General features: G+C 42.8%; 1 protein-coding gene across 3 annotated transcripts in view; it reads right to left on the bottom strand.

Moving 5' to 3' along the window:
• Nucleotides 1–18464, bottom strand: part of ttll3 (tubulin tyrosine ligase-like family, member 3) — a 105115-nt gene that overhangs the window by 25768 nt on the left and 60883 nt on the right. For 2 of the 3 annotated variants that reach the window (XM_073072749.1, XM_073072750.1), the window contains 2 exons: nucleotides 11777–11891; nucleotides 3204–3320 (listed from right to left, as the gene is read on the bottom strand). In XM_073072749.1, coding sequence (XP_072928850.1) covers nucleotides 3204–3320; nucleotides 11777–11891 — 232 coding nt within the window. Of the gene's footprint in view, nucleotides 1–3203; nucleotides 3344–11776; nucleotides 11892–18464 lie in introns of all 3 variants that reach the window. The other variant, XM_073072751.1, reaches the window with a different exon arrangement.

The following is an 18464-nucleotide window of genomic DNA, read 5'->3' as shown; positions in this document are numbered from 1 at the left end:
CCGGGACCATTCCAGAATCAAGTGATTCTTGAAAGATCATGACTAATGCATCCATTATCTATTTAGCAACCTCTCTCAGGACTCTGGGATGTGGTCCATCTGGTCCAGGTGACTTATCCACTTTAAGACCTTTGAGTTTGTCTAGCACTTTTTCCTTTGTAATAGCAATGGCACTCACTCCTGCTCCCTGACACTCACAGACCTCTGGCACACTGCTAGTGTCTTCCACAGTGAAGACAGATGCAAAGTACCCATATGTTTATCTGCCATTTCTTTGTCCCCATTACTTCCTCACCAGCATCATTTTCCGGTGGTCCAATATCAACTCTCACCTTCCTTTTACTCTTTATATAACTGAAAAAATTGTTAGCATCCAGCTTTATATTATTGGCTAGGCTGCCCTCATAATTCACCTTTTCCTTTCTAGTAGCTTTTTAATTGCCTTTTGTTGGATTTTAAAAGCTTCCCAATCATCCAACTTCCCACTCACTTTTTCTACCTTATATGCTCTTTCCTTGGCTTTTATGCAGTTCTTAACTTCCTCTGTCAGCTATAGTTGCTTACACTTGCCACTTGAGAACTTCATCTATGGACCTTGTGAACGATTCCCAGAAACTTCAGCCATCTCTGCTCTGCTGTCATCCCCACCAGTATCCTCCTCCAATCCACCTGAGTAAGTTCCTCTCTCATGCCTCTGTAATTCCTTTTATTCCATTGCAATATTGAAACATGTGTTTTAAGCTTCTCCTTCTCAAATTGCAGTATGAATTCAATCATATGATGATCACTGCCTCCTAAGGGTTCCTTTACATTAAGCTCCCTAATAAGATCTGGGCTATTACACAACACCCAATCTAAGATAGCCTTTCCCCGAGCAGGCTCAAGCACAAGCTGCTCTAAAAAGCCAGCTTGTAGGCAATCAACAAATTCCTTCTCTTCAAATCTGACACCAACCTTATTTTCCCAATCCCCTTGCATATTGAAGTCCCCATTACAATTGTGCGATTACCCTTATTACGCGCTTTTTCCAGCTTCCTTTGCAATCTCAACCCCACATCTTAGCTATTATTTGGAGGCCGATATATGATTCCCATAATAGTTTTTTCACTCTTGTAATCTCTTAACTCCACCCACAAAGATTCACCTCTGACCCTATATCACCTCTTTCTAAAGATGCAATTCCATCTCTTACCAACAGGGCTACACCACTGCCTATGCGTTCTGGCCTGTCCTTTCGATACAAAGTATATCCTTGGATGTTAAACTTTCAACTATGGCCTTCTTTCAGCCATGACTCAGTGATGCTCACAACGTCATACCGACCAATCTCTAATTGTGCCATGAGTTCATTCACCTTATTCCGGATGCCACACACATTTAAATACAGCACCTTCAGTCCTGCATTCTTCGCCCTTTTGAATTTTGCCTCAGTAGTTCAATTTAACTCTTTGTTCTGTCTGCATTTGTATCCAATCATTGGCCTGTCCTCCTTACCTTCACGTTCCACCCATCATCTACTTGTAAACCTGCTGGCTCACCCTCAGCTCTATCATACTGGTTCCCATCCCCCTGCCCTATTAGTTTAAACCACTCCCAACAGCTCTAGTATATCTGACTGCAAGAACATTTGTCCCTCTTGGATTCAGGTGTAAACCGGCCCTTTGTACAAGTCCCACCTGCCCCAGAAAAGGTCCCAATTACCCAGAACTCTGAATCCCTGCCTCCTGCTCCAATTCTTTAGCCACACACTTATCTACCACCTTATTCTATTCCTATTTTCACTGTTACAGGCAGAAATCCCAAGATTTTTACCTCTGAGGTCCTGCTTCTCAGCTTCCTTCCTAACTCCCTGTATTCTTTTTATCCAGGACCCACTCCTTTTTTCTTCCTCTGGTGTTGGTACCAATATGTACCATGACTTGGCTGCTCTCCCTCCCTTTTCAGAATATCGTGGATGCATCCAGAAACACCTCGGACCCTGGCACCTGGGAGGCAGACTGCCATCTGCGTTTCCTTTTCACGTCCACAGAATTGCCTATCTGTCTCCCTGACTACAGAGTCCCCTATTACTGCTACCATCTGATGCACCAACAATAACTCTCGGAGACGGGAGGTGAACGATAGGGTTTTATTAGCAGCAAAAGAGAGCACGGCATCTCAGAGACTGAGGGAGGAGCAGTGCCTCCAATCGCCTTTATCCAGGGGTCTGTGGGAAGAGCCACAGGAGCAGTCAGCAGAGGGGTGTGTCCAGACAGGTATACATAGTTTACCACACCATCCCCGTCAGTTCCCTATCCTTCTGAGCCACAGGGCCAGACTCAGTGCCAGAGGAACAGCCACTGTTGCTTTCCCCAAGTAGGTCCGTCCCCCCCTAAAAGTGCTCCAAATGGAGTACTTATTGTTGAGGGGGACAGCCACAGGGGTATTCTTCACTATATGATGTTCTCCCTTCACTCTCCTGACAGTTACCCATTTATCTGTCTCCCATAGCTTTGGGGTGACTACCTCTCTGTAGCTCCTGTCTAGCACTGCTTCACTTTCCTTAACAAGCCGAAGGTCATTGAGATGCTGCTCCAGTTTCCTAACAAAGATTATTGTACTATGTACTATGTATAAAACAAGACTATGATGTGTGTTCTCCTGTCACACAGAGACGAAATATTGTATATGCTTATTGCATTTGGTAGGGAAGATTTTCTGTAACAATCCTTGTGATAGAGGAGCTGAGTGAGTCTGTTCGAAAGGGAGCTCAGCTGCTTATTCAGTCAGTCATGGAGAGGATGTGCCAGATTGTCCATAATGGATAACAGTTTGTTTAGTGACCTCCCCTCCACCACTAATTCAAAAGAGTCCGGGTTGTAGCCGAATTACGTATAGGCTCCGTGCTTTGGACTTAGCCCAAAGAAAACAGATTGAGGTTATTCAGTCAGAAACATTATGGCTTACACTGTGACATTTATAACAGAGAATACATTTATAACAGAGAATGGAATGGACAAAACCTTTTAATTTTGCCACCCTGAAACTATGTGTCTATAAATTGTATTTTGGCATTTTTGGTTCATAAAAGAACTCTGCTCTGTAATCTTGTTTCTTAGCCGTTTTTCTTAGCTTTATAGAAGGGTGAACTATGGAATTTTACTTCTCTTCTGCATTCAGCATGAACATAAAGGACAATACTTAGTACACTAAATCTTTGCTACCTTCTTTTGCAGAAGACACCTCTCTGTTTTCTTGGTCCTTTTGCAAACAATGATTTGCTTTCTTCAGCTGTACAACCCACTTCAGAATACTTCGGGCCGCAGTCAATCTGAAATCCTCTGAAGAAATTGAAGGGGAATTACTAAAGTAACAAAAGTAACTAAGGTAAGTGTAAAAAAGGACAAAAGTGTCACCTTGTATCACACTATATTGCCATAAAGCAGCATTTTGTACATAAAAACATAAAGCTATATGTATAACATAAAGGTGTCTACCACAGAGCATAAAAGTATGTACCGTGGGTCTCACGATCACACAATGGTTAGCACCCTTTACAGTATGAGAGACTCGGGCTCAATACCCTTCGCTGGCTGTAAGGTGTTTGTACGTTCTCCTTATGACCGTGCTGGTTTCCTACCACAGTAGAAATGTACCAGTTAGAAGGTTAGTTACTCATTGTAAATTGTCCCATGATTAGGGTATGGTTAAATTTGGGTTTGCTGGGTGGCGCAGCTTGAAGGGTCAGAAGGGCCAAATCCGTGCTATATCTCTAAATTAAAAAATACATACATTATTTTAAGATGTAATATAATGGCGAGGTCAGAAGTTTGTGGAATATGTTCTAATCTATAGAGTTGAACACAAAACCTAGGCTGAAAGGACTGTCAGCCTAGGCTGACAATCTCTGCAATCTCTGAGGAGGGTTAACTCTGACTCTTACAGTGGACGAAAGGACCCATTGGAAAATTTCAGAGGATACCAGAGAAGTATATCCTAGAAACTTTCACAACTTGACTGCTGTCATATTTTCAAGTCAGTAAAAATTGCACTTTTAACTGACCAAACTTTGCTGATCTTCCAGTTTAAGGAGGTATCCGCAATGAAACTTTGTAGACTGCCATAGTCTGGAACTGTATGCTAAGAGACACACTGAAACCTACTACAACATTTATATGGGGAAAAGCCATAGATTAATGTATTCAGGGATGGAACCTGTGTAAATACTTCCTAGACATCATTTGTAGAAACTATAAAAAGGAAAAATAGGTATCAAGCTGAGATTGTATAAATCTTGTAAGCAATTGGAATGGTGTGTCTTGTGTGGTGAATGGCAACATTTCACTATTCTGTATTATGTATTTGAAAATTTACAAAAAATGGAAAAAACACCTCTAAAATGGAATTCCTGACCATATTTCATGTTTGCAAACTAGCTGCTGTGCTTTTTAATTAAAGCAATGATAGTACTTTAAAAAATATTTATTGGCTGTACAGTACTTTATGAGATCCTGAGATTGTAACACACAAAATGCTGGTGGAATGTAGTAGGCCAGGCAGTATCTATAGGAAGAAGTACAGTCGACGTTTTGGGCTGAGACCCTTCATCAGGACTAACTGAAAGAAAAGATAGTAAGAGATTTGGAAGTGGGAGGGGGAGGGGAAGATCTGAAATGATAGGAGATGACAGGAGGGGGAGGGGTGAAGCCAAGAGCTGGAAAGGTGATTGGCAAAAGGGATACACAGCTGGAGAAGGGAAAGGACCATGGGACGGGAGGCCTAGGGAGAAAGAAAGGAGGAGGGGAGCACCAGAGAGAGATGGAGAGCAAGCAAGGAGTGAATGATTGTGAGAGGGACAGAGAGAGAAAAAAAGAGAGAGAAAAGAGAAAAAAAAGGGGGAAATAAATAAATAAATAGATAGATAAATAAGGGATGGGGTAAGAAGGGGAAGTGGTCCCTTCTTACCCCATCCCTTATTTATCTACCTATTTATTTATTTATTTTCCTTTTTTCCCTCTTTTCTCTCTCTGTCCCTCTCACAATCACTTCTTGCCCACTTTCCATCTCCCTCTGGTGCTCCCCTCCCCTTTTCTTTCTCCCGAGGCCTCCCGTCCTATGATCCTTTCCCTTCTCTAGCTCCGTATCCCTTTTGCCAATCACCTTTCCAGCTCTTAGCTTCATCCCTCCCCCTCCTGTCATCTCCTATCATTTCATATCTCCCCCTCCCCCTCTTACTTTCAAATCTCTTACTATCTCTTCTTTCAGTTAGTCCTGACGAAGGGTCTCAGCCCGAAACGTCGACTGTACCTCTTCCTGTAGATGCTACCTGGCCTGCTGCGTTCCACCAGCATTTTGTGTGTGTTTCTTGAATTTCCAGCACCTGCAGATTTCCTTGTGTTTGCGTCCTGAGATTGTAAGATGTTTTATTTGTATTTTATTTCTTATTAATGAATCATACTGGTCAAGCATTTGAAAAATGATGAGTAAGGCTGCCTGCTCTACAGCTGCTGCAACAATGAAGAGTTGATCTGCTTTTCTCTCAACATTCCTGGATTAAATCACCCCAGCTGTCCAAAATACAATGCAATCTGTAGCTGCTCTTTGTCCACACAACTCAAGAGCTCAGAATCAGATTTAATATCACTGGCATATGTTGTTAAATTTATTGCTTTGCTGCAGCAGTACATTAATAATAATCAGAAATCTGATGGCAGAGAGGAAGCAGTTCCTGAAACTTTGAGTGTGTGTCTTCAGGCTGCTTGACAGCACTCTCAATTTCCATACCAATTCTCTATAAGACCATAAGATAGAGGAACAGAGTTAAGCCATTTGGCCCATCAAGTGTGCTCCACCATTTCATCATGACTGATCTCAGCCCCAATCTCCTGTCTCCCCCACCCCCGTAATCTTCACACCCTGACCCCTGACCGATCAAGCATCTATCAACCTCTGCCTTAAATATACATAAAGATTTGGCCTCCACAGCTGCCTGTGGCAAAGAATTCCACAGATTCACCACTATCTGGCAAAAGAAATTCTTCCTCATATCCATTCTAAAAGGACGCCCCTCTATTCTGAGGCTGTGGTCTTAGACTCTTCCTCTTGGTGGTAAGGCTGATTCCTCTGAGGACTCAGCCTTACCACCAAGCTGAAGGTCTACCGAGCTGTGGTTCTCACCACCCTCCTCTATGCCAGCGAGACCTGGACTACCTACAGCAGACACGCTAAACAGCTCAACCACTTCCACTTGAGCTGCCTCCGCAGACTTCTCCACGTACGATGGCAGGACAAAGTCCCAGACACGGAGGTCCTGGAGCGGGCTAGCACCCACAGCGTCTACACCCTCCTACAGAAAGCCCAAGCCAGATGGGCTGGCCATGTCATCAGGATGTCTGACAGTCGACTACCAAAACAGCTGCTGTATGGAGAGCTGAGCCAGGGCAAGCGCTCAGTTGGAAGACAGAAGAAACGTTTCAAAGACTGCCTCAAAGTGTCCCTCAAAGACCTCAACATCAATCCCAGTAGCTGGGAATCGCTTGCTCTGGATCGCCCAACCTGGTGGAGCAGGACCACTGAAGGAGCGTATGCAGCAGAAATCAGACGCACCGCAGAGGCTCAGAGGAAACGCGCCGCGCGCAAGGCTCGAGCTACCTCCACTTCCACTGCAGCACCTACCCTCATGTGTCCCACATGTGGGCAAGCTTTCAGGGCCCGGATTGGCCTCACCAGTCACCTCCGGACCCACAGTCACAAACCCTCCACCTGACAGAAGTCGTGGTCGTCTTCGACTCCGAAGGACGAACAACAACAACAACAACAATAGTCTCTTCCACCATTGGAAACATCCTTTCCACATCCATTCTGTCAAGGCCTTTCACCATTCAATAGGTTTCAATTAGGTCACCCCTCATTCTTCTGAATTTTTGTAATTCTCTTCAAACTCTTGCTGAAATATAGCCATAGAAGTACTCTCTTTGTAATTGCATTAATATGTTGGACCCAGAGATCATCAGATCATCAGAGATGTTTACACTCAGGAACTAGAAACTGCTCACCATTTCCACTGCTGATCTTTCAAAGAGGACTGTGTGCTCCCTCGACTACACCTTCCTGAAATCCACAATATCAATTCCTTGGTTTTAGAAATCCACAATATCAATTCCTTGGTTTTACTGACGTTGAGTGCAAGGTTGTTTTTGAGACACCACTCAACCAAAGTAACAATTTAACAATTTTGTTTTTTTACTTTTTAACAGATCAGTTAGCTCTGCAATCTAGGAAATGGGAGTAGTTGAAGTTACTTTTCCTGATAGAAAATCAAGCAAGTGTTTATTAGGAAACAGAATGTTATTGCATTAAGGGCAATTTGCATGTGGATCTCAAAATTCCAATTAAGTAATTCAAGATGGTTTATGTTGCTTCTGAAAAGACCTGAATAGTTCTGATTTGCACAAATGAAAAAAATCCAGATTATTAGTGAATGTGTGAGAAGACTGAAAACTGAGGAAACTGCATTGAGATTGTCAGATTATTAGTGAATGTGTGAGAAGACTGAAAACTGAGGAAACTGCTGAGATTGTCAGATTATTAGTGAACGTGTGAGAAGACTAAATTGAGGAAACTGCGTTGAGATTGTCAGATTATTAGTGAACGTGTGAGAAGACTGTAAACTGGGGAATTTGCATTGAGATTGTCAGATTTTTCTTGGATAATTTCTGGAGAGTGAATTTTGTTTTTTTATTTGTCATGAGGTAATGTACAGCAATCGTGATAAACTCTTATTTTATTTAATTTTAGTTACAGATACAATACAGAATAGGCCCTTCCTATTTGTGGACTGCAATGTTCCAGCAAGAAATGTCCTTTGTTATTCAAATAACAAGCCATGGGTAACAAAGGACATTAAGGACATCCTGAACGCTAAAAAGAGGGTGTTTAGAGATGGAAATAGGGAGGAGCTGAGGACAATACAGAGGGACCTGAAAGCCAAGATCAGGGAGGCTAAAGACAGGTATAGGAGGAAGCTTGAGTGGAAACACCAGCAGAACAACATGAGAGAGGTCTGGAGTGGAATGAGGACCATCACTGGGTTCCGGCAAACTAGCAACAGAGGAGCTGAAGGCAGTGTGGACAGGGCCAACGAACTTAACCTGTTCTTGAACAGATTTGACACTGTGGCCCCTGCCCATCCCCCACATGATTCATCTATTGTCGGCCCCCAACCAACACATACTCCACTCTCCCCTCCTACCCCTCCTCACGGCCCCCCACCCTGCTCTCGTGACTACACCCCTCCCTCACCTGAAACCACCACGGTGGGCTTCACAGCTGAACAGGTGAGAAGACAGCTGAAACGTCTCCACCTAAGCAAGGCTGTAGGCCCGGATGGTGTCAGCCCCAGGGTGCTCAAAGCCTGTGACCCCCAGCTATGTGCAGTACTTCAGCATGTCTTCAACCTGAGCCTGAGTCTCCAGAGGGTTCCTGTGCTGTGGAAGACGTCCTGCCTCGTTCCTGTATGGAAGACGCCGCGCCCCAGTAGCTCCAATGACTACAGACCGGTGGCATTGACCTCCCACATCATTAAGACCCTGGAGAGACTTGTTCTAGAGCAGCTCCGGCCTATGGTTAGGCCACACTTAGACCCCCTCCAGTTCGCCTATCAGCCCCGACTAGGAGTTGAGGATGCCATCGTCTACCTACTGAACTGTGTCTACGCTCACCTGGACAAGCCGGTGAGCACTGTGAGGGCCATGTTTTTTGACTTCTCCAGTGAGTTCAACACCATCCGCCCTGCTCTGCTGGGTGAGAAGCTGACAGTGATGCAGGTGGATGCTTCCCTGGTGTCATGGATTATTGATTGCCTGACTGGCAGACCACAGTACGTGCGCTTGCAGCACTGTGTGTCAGACAGAGTAGTCAGCAGCACTGGGGCTCCACAGGGAACTGTCCTGTCTCCTTTTCTCTTCACCATCTACACCTCGGACTTCAACTACAACACAGAGTCTTGCTATCTTCAGAAGTTTTCTGATGACTCTGCCATAGTTGGATGCATCAGCAAGGGAGTTGAGTCGGAGTACAGGGTGACTGTGGGAAACTTTGTCACATGGTGCGAGCAGAATCATCTGCAGCTTAATGTGAAAAAGACTAAGGAGCTGGTGGTGGACCTGAGGAGGGCTAAGGCACCGGTGACCCCTGTTTCCATCCAAGGGGTCAGTGAGGACATAGTGGAGGATTACAGATACCTGGGGATATGAATTGACAATAAACTGGACTGGTCAAAGAACACTGAGGCTGTCTACAAGAAGTGGCAGAGCCATCTCTATTTCCTGAGGAGACTGAGGTCCTTTAACATCTGCCGGATGATGCTGAGGACATTCTACGAGTCTGTGGTGGCCAGTGCTATCATGTTTGCTGTTGTGTGCTGGAGCAGCAGACACCAACAGAATCAACAAACTCATTCGTAAGGCCAGTGATGTTGTGGGGGTGGAACTGGACTCTCTGATGGTGGTGTCTGAAAAGACGATGCTGTCCAAGTTGCATGCCATCTTGGACAATGACTCCCATCCACTCCATAATATACTGGTTAGGCACAGGGGTACATTCAGCCAGAGACTCATTCCACCGAGATGTAACACTGAGCGACATAGGAAGTCACTCCTACCTGTGGCCATCAAACTTTACAACTCCTCCCTTGGAGTGTCAGACACCCTGAGCCAATAGGCTGGTCCTGGACTTATTTCCACTTGGCATGAATAACTTATTATTATTTAATTATTTATGGCTTTATATTGCTATATTTCTACACTATTCTTGGTGCAGCTCTAATGAAACCCAATTTCCCTCTTTGGGTATGTCTTTGGACTGTGGGAGATCATGTACAACTACAGTAATTGTTAGTAACTATTATTAATGATAATGTGCAGGGAAGTGGTGTGGTGGTAAAAGATGGGCCAATAATGGAGGATGGAATGGACTACTCGGCTTCGAAATGAACCCCGTAATATCTAGATTGTTACAATAATATAAACCCCTGGTCAAGCCACACCTAAAGTACTGGACATCATATCTCAGGAAAAATATACTGACTTCAGAGGAACGCACACCAAAAAGAGTTGTCAGAATAATTCTTATAAAATGTACTGTAAAACCATGAAAATGAAAAATTGTTACAAAAAATAAAACCTGATTTCCTTGAATTTTAGGAAACCGGTGGATAACTTGATTAAAGTTATCTCGATAATAAGGCACAGATAAACTATTCCCAGTCCAAAAGGGTCTCTCTTCACCTAGCCCATATTAAAGTTCAAGACTGTAGTCTGTTAACCTTATGTTTTTTAAATACTGATATCAGAAATATACTTTCCTCCTAATCTTAATATTAATTTTCAAGATGATAAAAGCAATTGACAAAATTTATCCAGGCAATCTGTCCAATTTTGGTAAAGGGGAATCATTCTGATCTGCAAAATTTTAGACTTAAGGTCAAATTATTGTCAGTGATCAATGGAAATATAAGCATAAATCTATTCAATCAGAATCAGAATATTATCATTGACTTATAAGACATGCTGTTCTGCAGTAGCTATACAAGTCACTTGTGTATGATTTTAAAAAATAAATAAATAGTGAAAAAAAGGAATAACAAGAAATGTAAGTCTTTGGTAAACTCTTAATGAAGTCAAGCCTTCCTCACGATTGCGTCAACGTGTTGGGGCGGGGTGAGATGTTAACATCCAGGAACTTGAAGCTGCTCATTCTGTCTACCACTGACCCTTCAAAGAGGACTGGTGAGTGTTCTCCTGACTTCCCCTTCAGTGCCAGGTTGTTACAATACCACTCAGCTAGCTGACTTATTTCACATCTATATGCCTCCTCATTGCCATTGGAGGTTTTATCAACAACAGCTGGCATTAGAGCTATGCTTGGCTACACAGTCAGTCAAACTCATGTGTTCAGGAGTTTCATGACATGTGTCACTAGAAGGGGATGAGACAATATGGAAAAGGAAGAGACTGTTGGAATTTCTGCCCTCAAGGCTGGTTCATCATTGAATGAATAATGTTCCAATTGCCATCTTACCTTATTAATAATGACATAAACAGCTATCAGATGTTCATTTAATCATAAGGACAATTAAGGAGAATGCATAATTTTTAATGTGGGTGGATGAAAGTATTGGGGGAATGTTAGAGGTAAACCTTTTACACAGAGAGTTATGAGTGCATGGAATGCAACACCGGGATAGTGATACAGGCAGATACATTAGCGATATTTAAGAAATGCTTAGTATGTTTATTTACTTATTTAGTGATACATTGTGGAGTAAGCCCTTCCAGCCCCATTGAGCATGCCACTCCAACAGCCCCCAGTTAACCTTAACTTAATCACAGGACAATTTAGAAATAACCAATTAAACTACCTGAAACGTCTTTGGACTTGAGGGAGGAAACGGGAGGACCCAGAGAAAACCCATGCATCTCACTTGGAGGACATTCAAAGGCTTGGTAAACAATGGCACCAGATTCAGACTCTGAACTCTGGAACACCCCGAGCTGTAATAGCATTGTGCAAACTGCTACACCACCATGGTGCAATATGGATGACAGAAAAATGGAGGGCCATGTATGAAGGATGAGTTATATGGTCGGCACATTGTGGGCCAAAAGGTCTGTACTGTGTTGTGGTGTTCTATGTTCTATAAGATGACCTTATCAAATCTCAAAAACTTCTTGTTCCTTAAAAATAAAACTGATTACAGAAACATACTGTACTGGAGACAATTGACTAAGTAACATACCAATGAAAGATTGCTTCTCCTCTTCCACTGCAATTCTGTAACATCTTGGGAAAAAACTGTCTGGATTCACCCCACTAAACCATTGAAAGTTCCTGAGATTTACACAAAGTCCAGCCTGGAAAGAAATAGAACACATTATCCACAAAATGACACAAACTATACAGTTTGGGTTGATATAATTCATTTCTTTACAAAGAACCTATACAAGCAGCCAGAGATAACGTAAGACATTTGGCTCATTAACTCTGTTCCACTAATCTATCGTGCTGATTTATTATCCCTCTCAATCTCATTCTCCTTTTTCCTCCCTATAACCTTTGGCACCATGACTAATCAAGAACCTATCAACCTCCACTTTAAGTACCATATACTCAATGACTTAGCTTCTGGAGAGTGTACACTCTCCGGAGCTGTAGATGTTTACAGCAGGATTGAAGAAGTACAGTCATAATGTAAAATGGAATAGACTCAGATAAAATCGGACTGTGGACACAACTGTTTGGCTAACTAAGTTACAAATGGAATGGTGCATTGCACAATTTTCATTGAAAATCCTCACTTTTGGGTGGTCTAGGTGACGGGGAGCAACGAATAGGGTGTGTGTGTGTTTACCACATGTAAAACAGGATCAGACAACAGTAAAATTGCCTCGTCTTTGGTGTTGCATCAGCCCCAGAAATTTGGCAAAGAGCAATGGACCTGGTGCTCCAAGATATCCCAGGAACACAATATTATCTTGATGACATCATCCTGACTGGCAAGAATGATGTCGAGCACCTCCAGAATCTTGGTAAAGTGCTTACCAGGCTGAGTGAGTATGGTCTGTGCGCAAGGAGAGAGAAATGTGAGTTTTTCAAGAATTAAATCTCATATTGTGGACATGTCATTGACAAGCATGGCTTACATAAGTTACAAGAGAAGATTGAAGGAGTTCTACAGACACCTAAACTGAAAAATATGCCACAACTCAGGACAACTTGGGCCTTGTGAACTGCTACCACTGGTTTCTCCCAAACATTGCTACAGTGCTGCACCCATTGAATGCACTGTTACAGACAGGAGCAAAGTAGGATTGGTCAAAAAGATGTGAAAGAGCATACAAGGAAACAAAGAGACTAATAACGTCTGATGAAGTGCTCACTCATTATGACCCATCACTGCCCATCAGACTGGCAAGCAATGTGTCCCCTTATGGCATTGGAGCCATTTTGACACCCATTATGAAGATGGATCCAACTGTTCGATTGCATTTGTTCAAGATCACTGGCAAAAGCAGAACACAACTACGCACAGATCGACTGAGAGGCCCTTAGTCTAACATGGGGAATAAACAAGTTTCACCACTACCTCTACAGACAAAAGTTTACGCTAGTGACAGATCACCAGCCTCTTGTGTTCAGCTTCAATCCCAGGAAGGGAATTCCAGTGATGACTGCTGCTAGGTTACTATGTTGAACATTTTTCCTTGGAGCCCACTTTTATGACACAGAGTTCAAGGGTACACAGCAGTGCTGATGGCTTGTCATGTCTTCCACTATTGGCAACTGAAGAAGAAAATACTTCATACTATGACACAGCAGAAGTGTTCCACACTGCATTGGTGGATCAGTTGTTGGTAACAAATTCTGAAATACAAAGGGAAACAAGGAATGATCCGACATTGTCAAAAGAAATCACCATGCAAGGATGGTAACCTTACATTTCCAGAGATCTTAGCCAGATGAGATCAACTGTTCGCATGTCAAACAACGCTGATGTGTGGATCTCGTGTTGTGGTTCTCTCTAAACTGCTCACCGTAGTGTTAGAAGATCTGCACAAAGACACCTGGCTACACGGTCAAGATGAAGGGTCTCACCTGGAGCTACATGTTATGGCAGGGGTGATAAATAGATAGATACTTTACTGATCCCAAAGGAATTTTCAGTGTCATGGCAGCATTACAAGTGCACAGATATAAATATTAGAAGAAAAGTAGGAAAAATAAAATTTACATTACCACAGTCTAACAGGAGGGGATCATCACTTCCCTGGTTATAGGATGACTTATTTTAGAGCCTAATGTCCTCATATAGCGCTCTTTGGAGCAGTGCAGTTGTCAGATGAAGTGTGTCCAATCGCTTTCACATCAAGGACATTAAGCAAGGCAGAAAGCCTCTATGCCCAGATTGCATGGGAAGCACTCGCAAATGTCTTGGGAGTTAAGAAATTCCATCAATTCCTCTTTGGTCAACAATTTACATTACTGACAGAACATTGCCCCTTTATGTTAACTTTTGGTCCACATGCAGGCTTTCCTTCCCCAGCTGCTAGTCGAAAGCAATGTTTGGCTTTGTTACTGTCTGCACATTTGCACAATATAAAGCACAGGAGGTCCAAGTACCCGTTTGGCTCTGTACAGGCAATGACAGGTTGAAGTGTGTGAATGTTAATGCACTACATAGACTTCCTTTACTGTTACAGCTCCCGAACCATCCCCAAAAGAGATCTTTTACTTCAAGGAAGTTCCTACAGTTCTGATAACTGTGGCTCAAGTTCAGATGCAGACAGGTATTTGTAATATATGGATCTATTTCTTTTAGAGCAATGACTCAACTTAGCACTATGTATGATCTGTTGTCTATGCATGCATCTCTCTCTTCCTCCCTCCCTCCCTCCAGTGTGAATACACCCGTTAAAGCTATCTCTTGTGTGCGTATCTTTAATTGATATGCAGTAGTTAGAAAGACACAACAAATTGGGAATGATGATGGAATCTGAACGTCAGAAAATATTATGAACTGCCCTGACAGTTATGGGACAAGACAGCAAGAGGAAAGAGTAAAACGATCACGGACACTAACAATCAGACTCATGAATACAGCATCATACACAGTGAAAGATGTGCCACTAGCAAAGTTAAAGTGAAAATAGTGTGATGATGGCTTCAGTCAGGAAAATTGACAAATCTGATAGCACTAATGAAGGCTGGGAGTCATACTTCGAGAGGGTGGAATTGTATTGTAACATGAACAGCGTTGAGGAGCAAAACTTTCCCAGTACTGGGACTTTTGAGATGGACTTTCTGATGCATTAAGGGACAGACTTGTATGTGGCATGCACAGTCAATGCACTCTAAAGAGGCTACTGTCATAAAGAGATCAAACCTTAGAACAGGCATTGAGCATTGCAATATTGTGACAGGCTGCAGCAAAGGATGCAGCATAACGACAGAAAAAGTTAGAATGTGAAATGCTCAAAATGTCCCCGAATGGTGCATCACACCATTTATGTTATCGATGTGGTAAATCCTCCTAGGATGCAAATGAAAGTTTGCAGAAAGTGTCACAGACAAGATTGCAGATAAAAAGCACAAGCGAGTCAACCACAAAACTAAGCAAATGCATAAAGTGACCAAATGTGAAACAGAATCAGATAACACAGAGTTTGACAAAGGTGTACTGTCATGCCTAGAACTACATAGTATTACTGAAGCAAATCACAAAATTATATGGATCACAATAAATATGTCTGGTATAAAACTGAAAAGGAGTTGGATACAGGGTCAAATTTATCTACAATTTCAGAGGCGAACTACAACAGACTGCTTTCAAAGCTACCATTAGAGAAGACCTCAGTGATACTAAGGACCTACATAGGTGAAAAAGTGTCTCACAAAGGCAAACTGAAGGTGACAGTGATGTACAGAGGCCAAACACACCAGTTAGAGCTTTATTTATTGAAAAGTGGAGGGCCAGTACTTTTTGGACATGAATGGTTGAGAAAAATCCAACTAGACCGGCATTTACTTAAAGCTGTCACTGTGGAATCAACAGGAAACAGCAGTCCCAATGGTAGCACAAACCAGAGACGGGCACACTAATGAGAAGATGTTTGAGAAGGGGATTGGTGAACTCAAAGGCACGAGGCCAGAACTGAACAGGATGATACAACAACACCAAGACTCCGCAAAGCGTGTCCAGTGCCTTATGCACTAGGTCCTAAAGTGGCAGCTGAACTTCAGAGCTTGGAGGTGTCCAGAATTCTCTCCAAGGCTGAGTGGAGCAATTGGGCCATGCCCATTGACCAAGAAAGGGAAGGCCAGAGGTAGTTTACATGGGTTTTTTGTCCATTCAGAAATCTGATGGTGGTGGGGAAAAAGCTATTCCTAAAATGTTGAGTGTGTGTTTTTGGGCTCCTGTACCTCCTCCCTGATGGTAACAATGAGAAGAGGACATTCCTGAATGATGGGGTCCTTGATGACAGATGTCACCTTTTAGAGGCATCACTTTTTGAAGATGTCCTCAGTGCTAGGGAGGCCAGTAAATATGACAGAGCTGGCTAAGTTAAAGCCAAAACAAGAATGAAGTTATCAACACCAGTTGAAAAACTGAAATGGATTGTTTGAGTATACAATATGGCTGATACTTGAAACAGGAGAGTCAACATGCCACAGCACAGATAAGAACCTATATAACATATGCCATGGGAGGGATCTGTAGGATTTTGTGAATAAAACATATGAATCATTTTATGTGTTTAACAAAAGCTGCAGCCCTTTACTTCCATTACGATCAAACCAAAAACAGTCACCTTACACTGATGTCAGTAAATATGAGGAAATCTGCAGATGCTGGAAATTCAAGCAACACACACAAAATTCTGGTGGAACGCAGCAGGCCAGGCAGCATCTATAGGAAGAAGCACTGTCAACGTTTCTGGCCGAGACCTTTACTGATGTCAGTATGTCTCTTAAAGAGAACACAACTCAGTGGTGGTGTTTGTGAATTATAGTTTCTATTATGGACAATATGTTTCATCTTTCACCCATTATAATACCCTACACAACACCCCCACCCCAGAATTCACCAAAACTGGCACGTTGAGTCTGCCTGGAGCTCATACTAGCTGCCCGCTCAGATCCATCTAGGGATGGAATGGTTGGCATTCTTTAAGGTAGCATAGCAGTGGTTGAGTACGTTGGGACCCCAGGTGCTGCATGTGATATGTTGATGATAATTGCACAGAGATTTCTTCAAACAAGCCTGATTGAAATCCCGGCAATGATTTGAAAGGCATCAGCATAGTTCACTTCTTGTTCACTGATTGCAGCACTCAATGCATCTAGTGCTTGTTTAACATCAGCCATTGATGGTAAGTAAACTGTGTGAGGATCACGGAGGAGAACTCTCTTTGTTTAAAGGGATCTTGGGGTCCAAATCCATGGGACACTCAAAGCTGCTGCGCAGGTTGACTCTGTGGTTAAGAAGGCAATACGGTGCATTGGCCTTCATCAATCGTGGGATTGAGTTTAAGAGCCAAGAGGTAATGTTGCAGCTATATAGGACCCTGGTCAGACCCCACTTGGAGTACTGTGCTCAGTTCTGGTCACCTCACTACAGGAAGGATGTGGAAACTATAGAAAGGGTGCAGAGGAGATTTACAAGAATGTTGCCCGGATTGGGGAGCATATCTTATGAGAATAGGTTGAGTGAACTCGGACTTTTCTCCTTGGAGTGGCGGAGGATGAGAGGTGACCTGATAGAGGTGTATAAGATGATGAAAGGCATTGATTGTGTGGATAGTCAGAGGCTTTTTCCCAGGGCTGAAATGGCTAACACAAGAGGGCACAGGTTTAAGGTGCTTGGAAGTAGGTACAGAGGAGATGTCAGGGAGTAAGTTTTTTAAGCAGAGAGTGGTGAGCGCGTGGAATGGGCTGCTGGCAATGGTGGTGGAGGCAGACATGATAGGGTCTTTTAAGAGACTCCTGGACAGGTACATGGAGCTTAAAAAATAGAGGGCAATGGGTAGTCCTAGGTAATTTCTAAAGTAAGTAGATGTTCGGCACAGCATTGTGGGTCAAAGGGCCCATATTGTGCTGTTGGTTTTCTATGTTTCTATGACCCTGATGGAAAAAAGTTGAATTTCCCCATGGGGCTGAATAAAGTATCTATCTATCTATCTATCTAATGTACAGGCCTCCCAACAGTAGCTAGGATGTGGACTACAGATAACAAGGGGAAACAGAAAAGGTATGTCAAAAGGGCAAAGTTATGATAGTCATGGGAGATTTCAACATGCAGGTCAATTGGGGAAATCAAGTTGGTAATGGATCTCGAGAGAATGAATTTGTTGAATGCTTATGAGATAGCTTTTTAGAGCAGATTGTCATTGAGCCTACTAGGGGATCAGCTATACTGGATTGGGTGTTATGCAATAAACTGGAGGTGATTAGAGAGCTTAAGGTAAAAAAAAACATTCAGGAGGGAAACAAAGGAAATTACAGTGGTATTAGAGAGGAGTTGGCCAAAAAATTGGAAGGAGATGCTGGCAGGGATGACAGCAGAGCAGCAATGGAGTAAGTTTCTGGGAGAAATGAGGAAGGTGCAGGACAGCTGTATTCCAAAAACAAAGAAACACTCAAGTGGCAAAATAGTACAACTGTAGCTGACAAGAGAAGTCAAAGCTAATGTAAAAGCCAAGCAAAAGCAACACAGGGGGCATACAACAAAGCAAGAATGAATGGGAAGACAGAGGATTGGGAAACTTTTCAACACCTACAAAGAGCAACCAAGAGAATCATTAGGAGGGAAAAGTTGAAATATGAAAGCAAGCGAGCAAACAATATCAAAGTAGATAGTAAAAGCTTTTTCCAAGTATGTAAAACATAAAAGACAGTTGAGTATGGATATAGGACCACTAGAAAATGAG

Source organism: Hemitrygon akajei, chromosome 19 (genome assembly GCF_048418815.1).
Source record: "Hemitrygon akajei chromosome 19, sHemAka1.3, whole genome shotgun sequence".
In the NCBI taxonomy this organism is placed as follows: Eukaryota; Metazoa; Chordata; class Chondrichthyes; order Myliobatiformes; family Dasyatidae; genus Hemitrygon; species Hemitrygon akajei.
The sequence above is the reverse complement of the archived record's forward strand: the minus strand, read 5'-3'. Positions and strand labels throughout refer to the sequence as shown.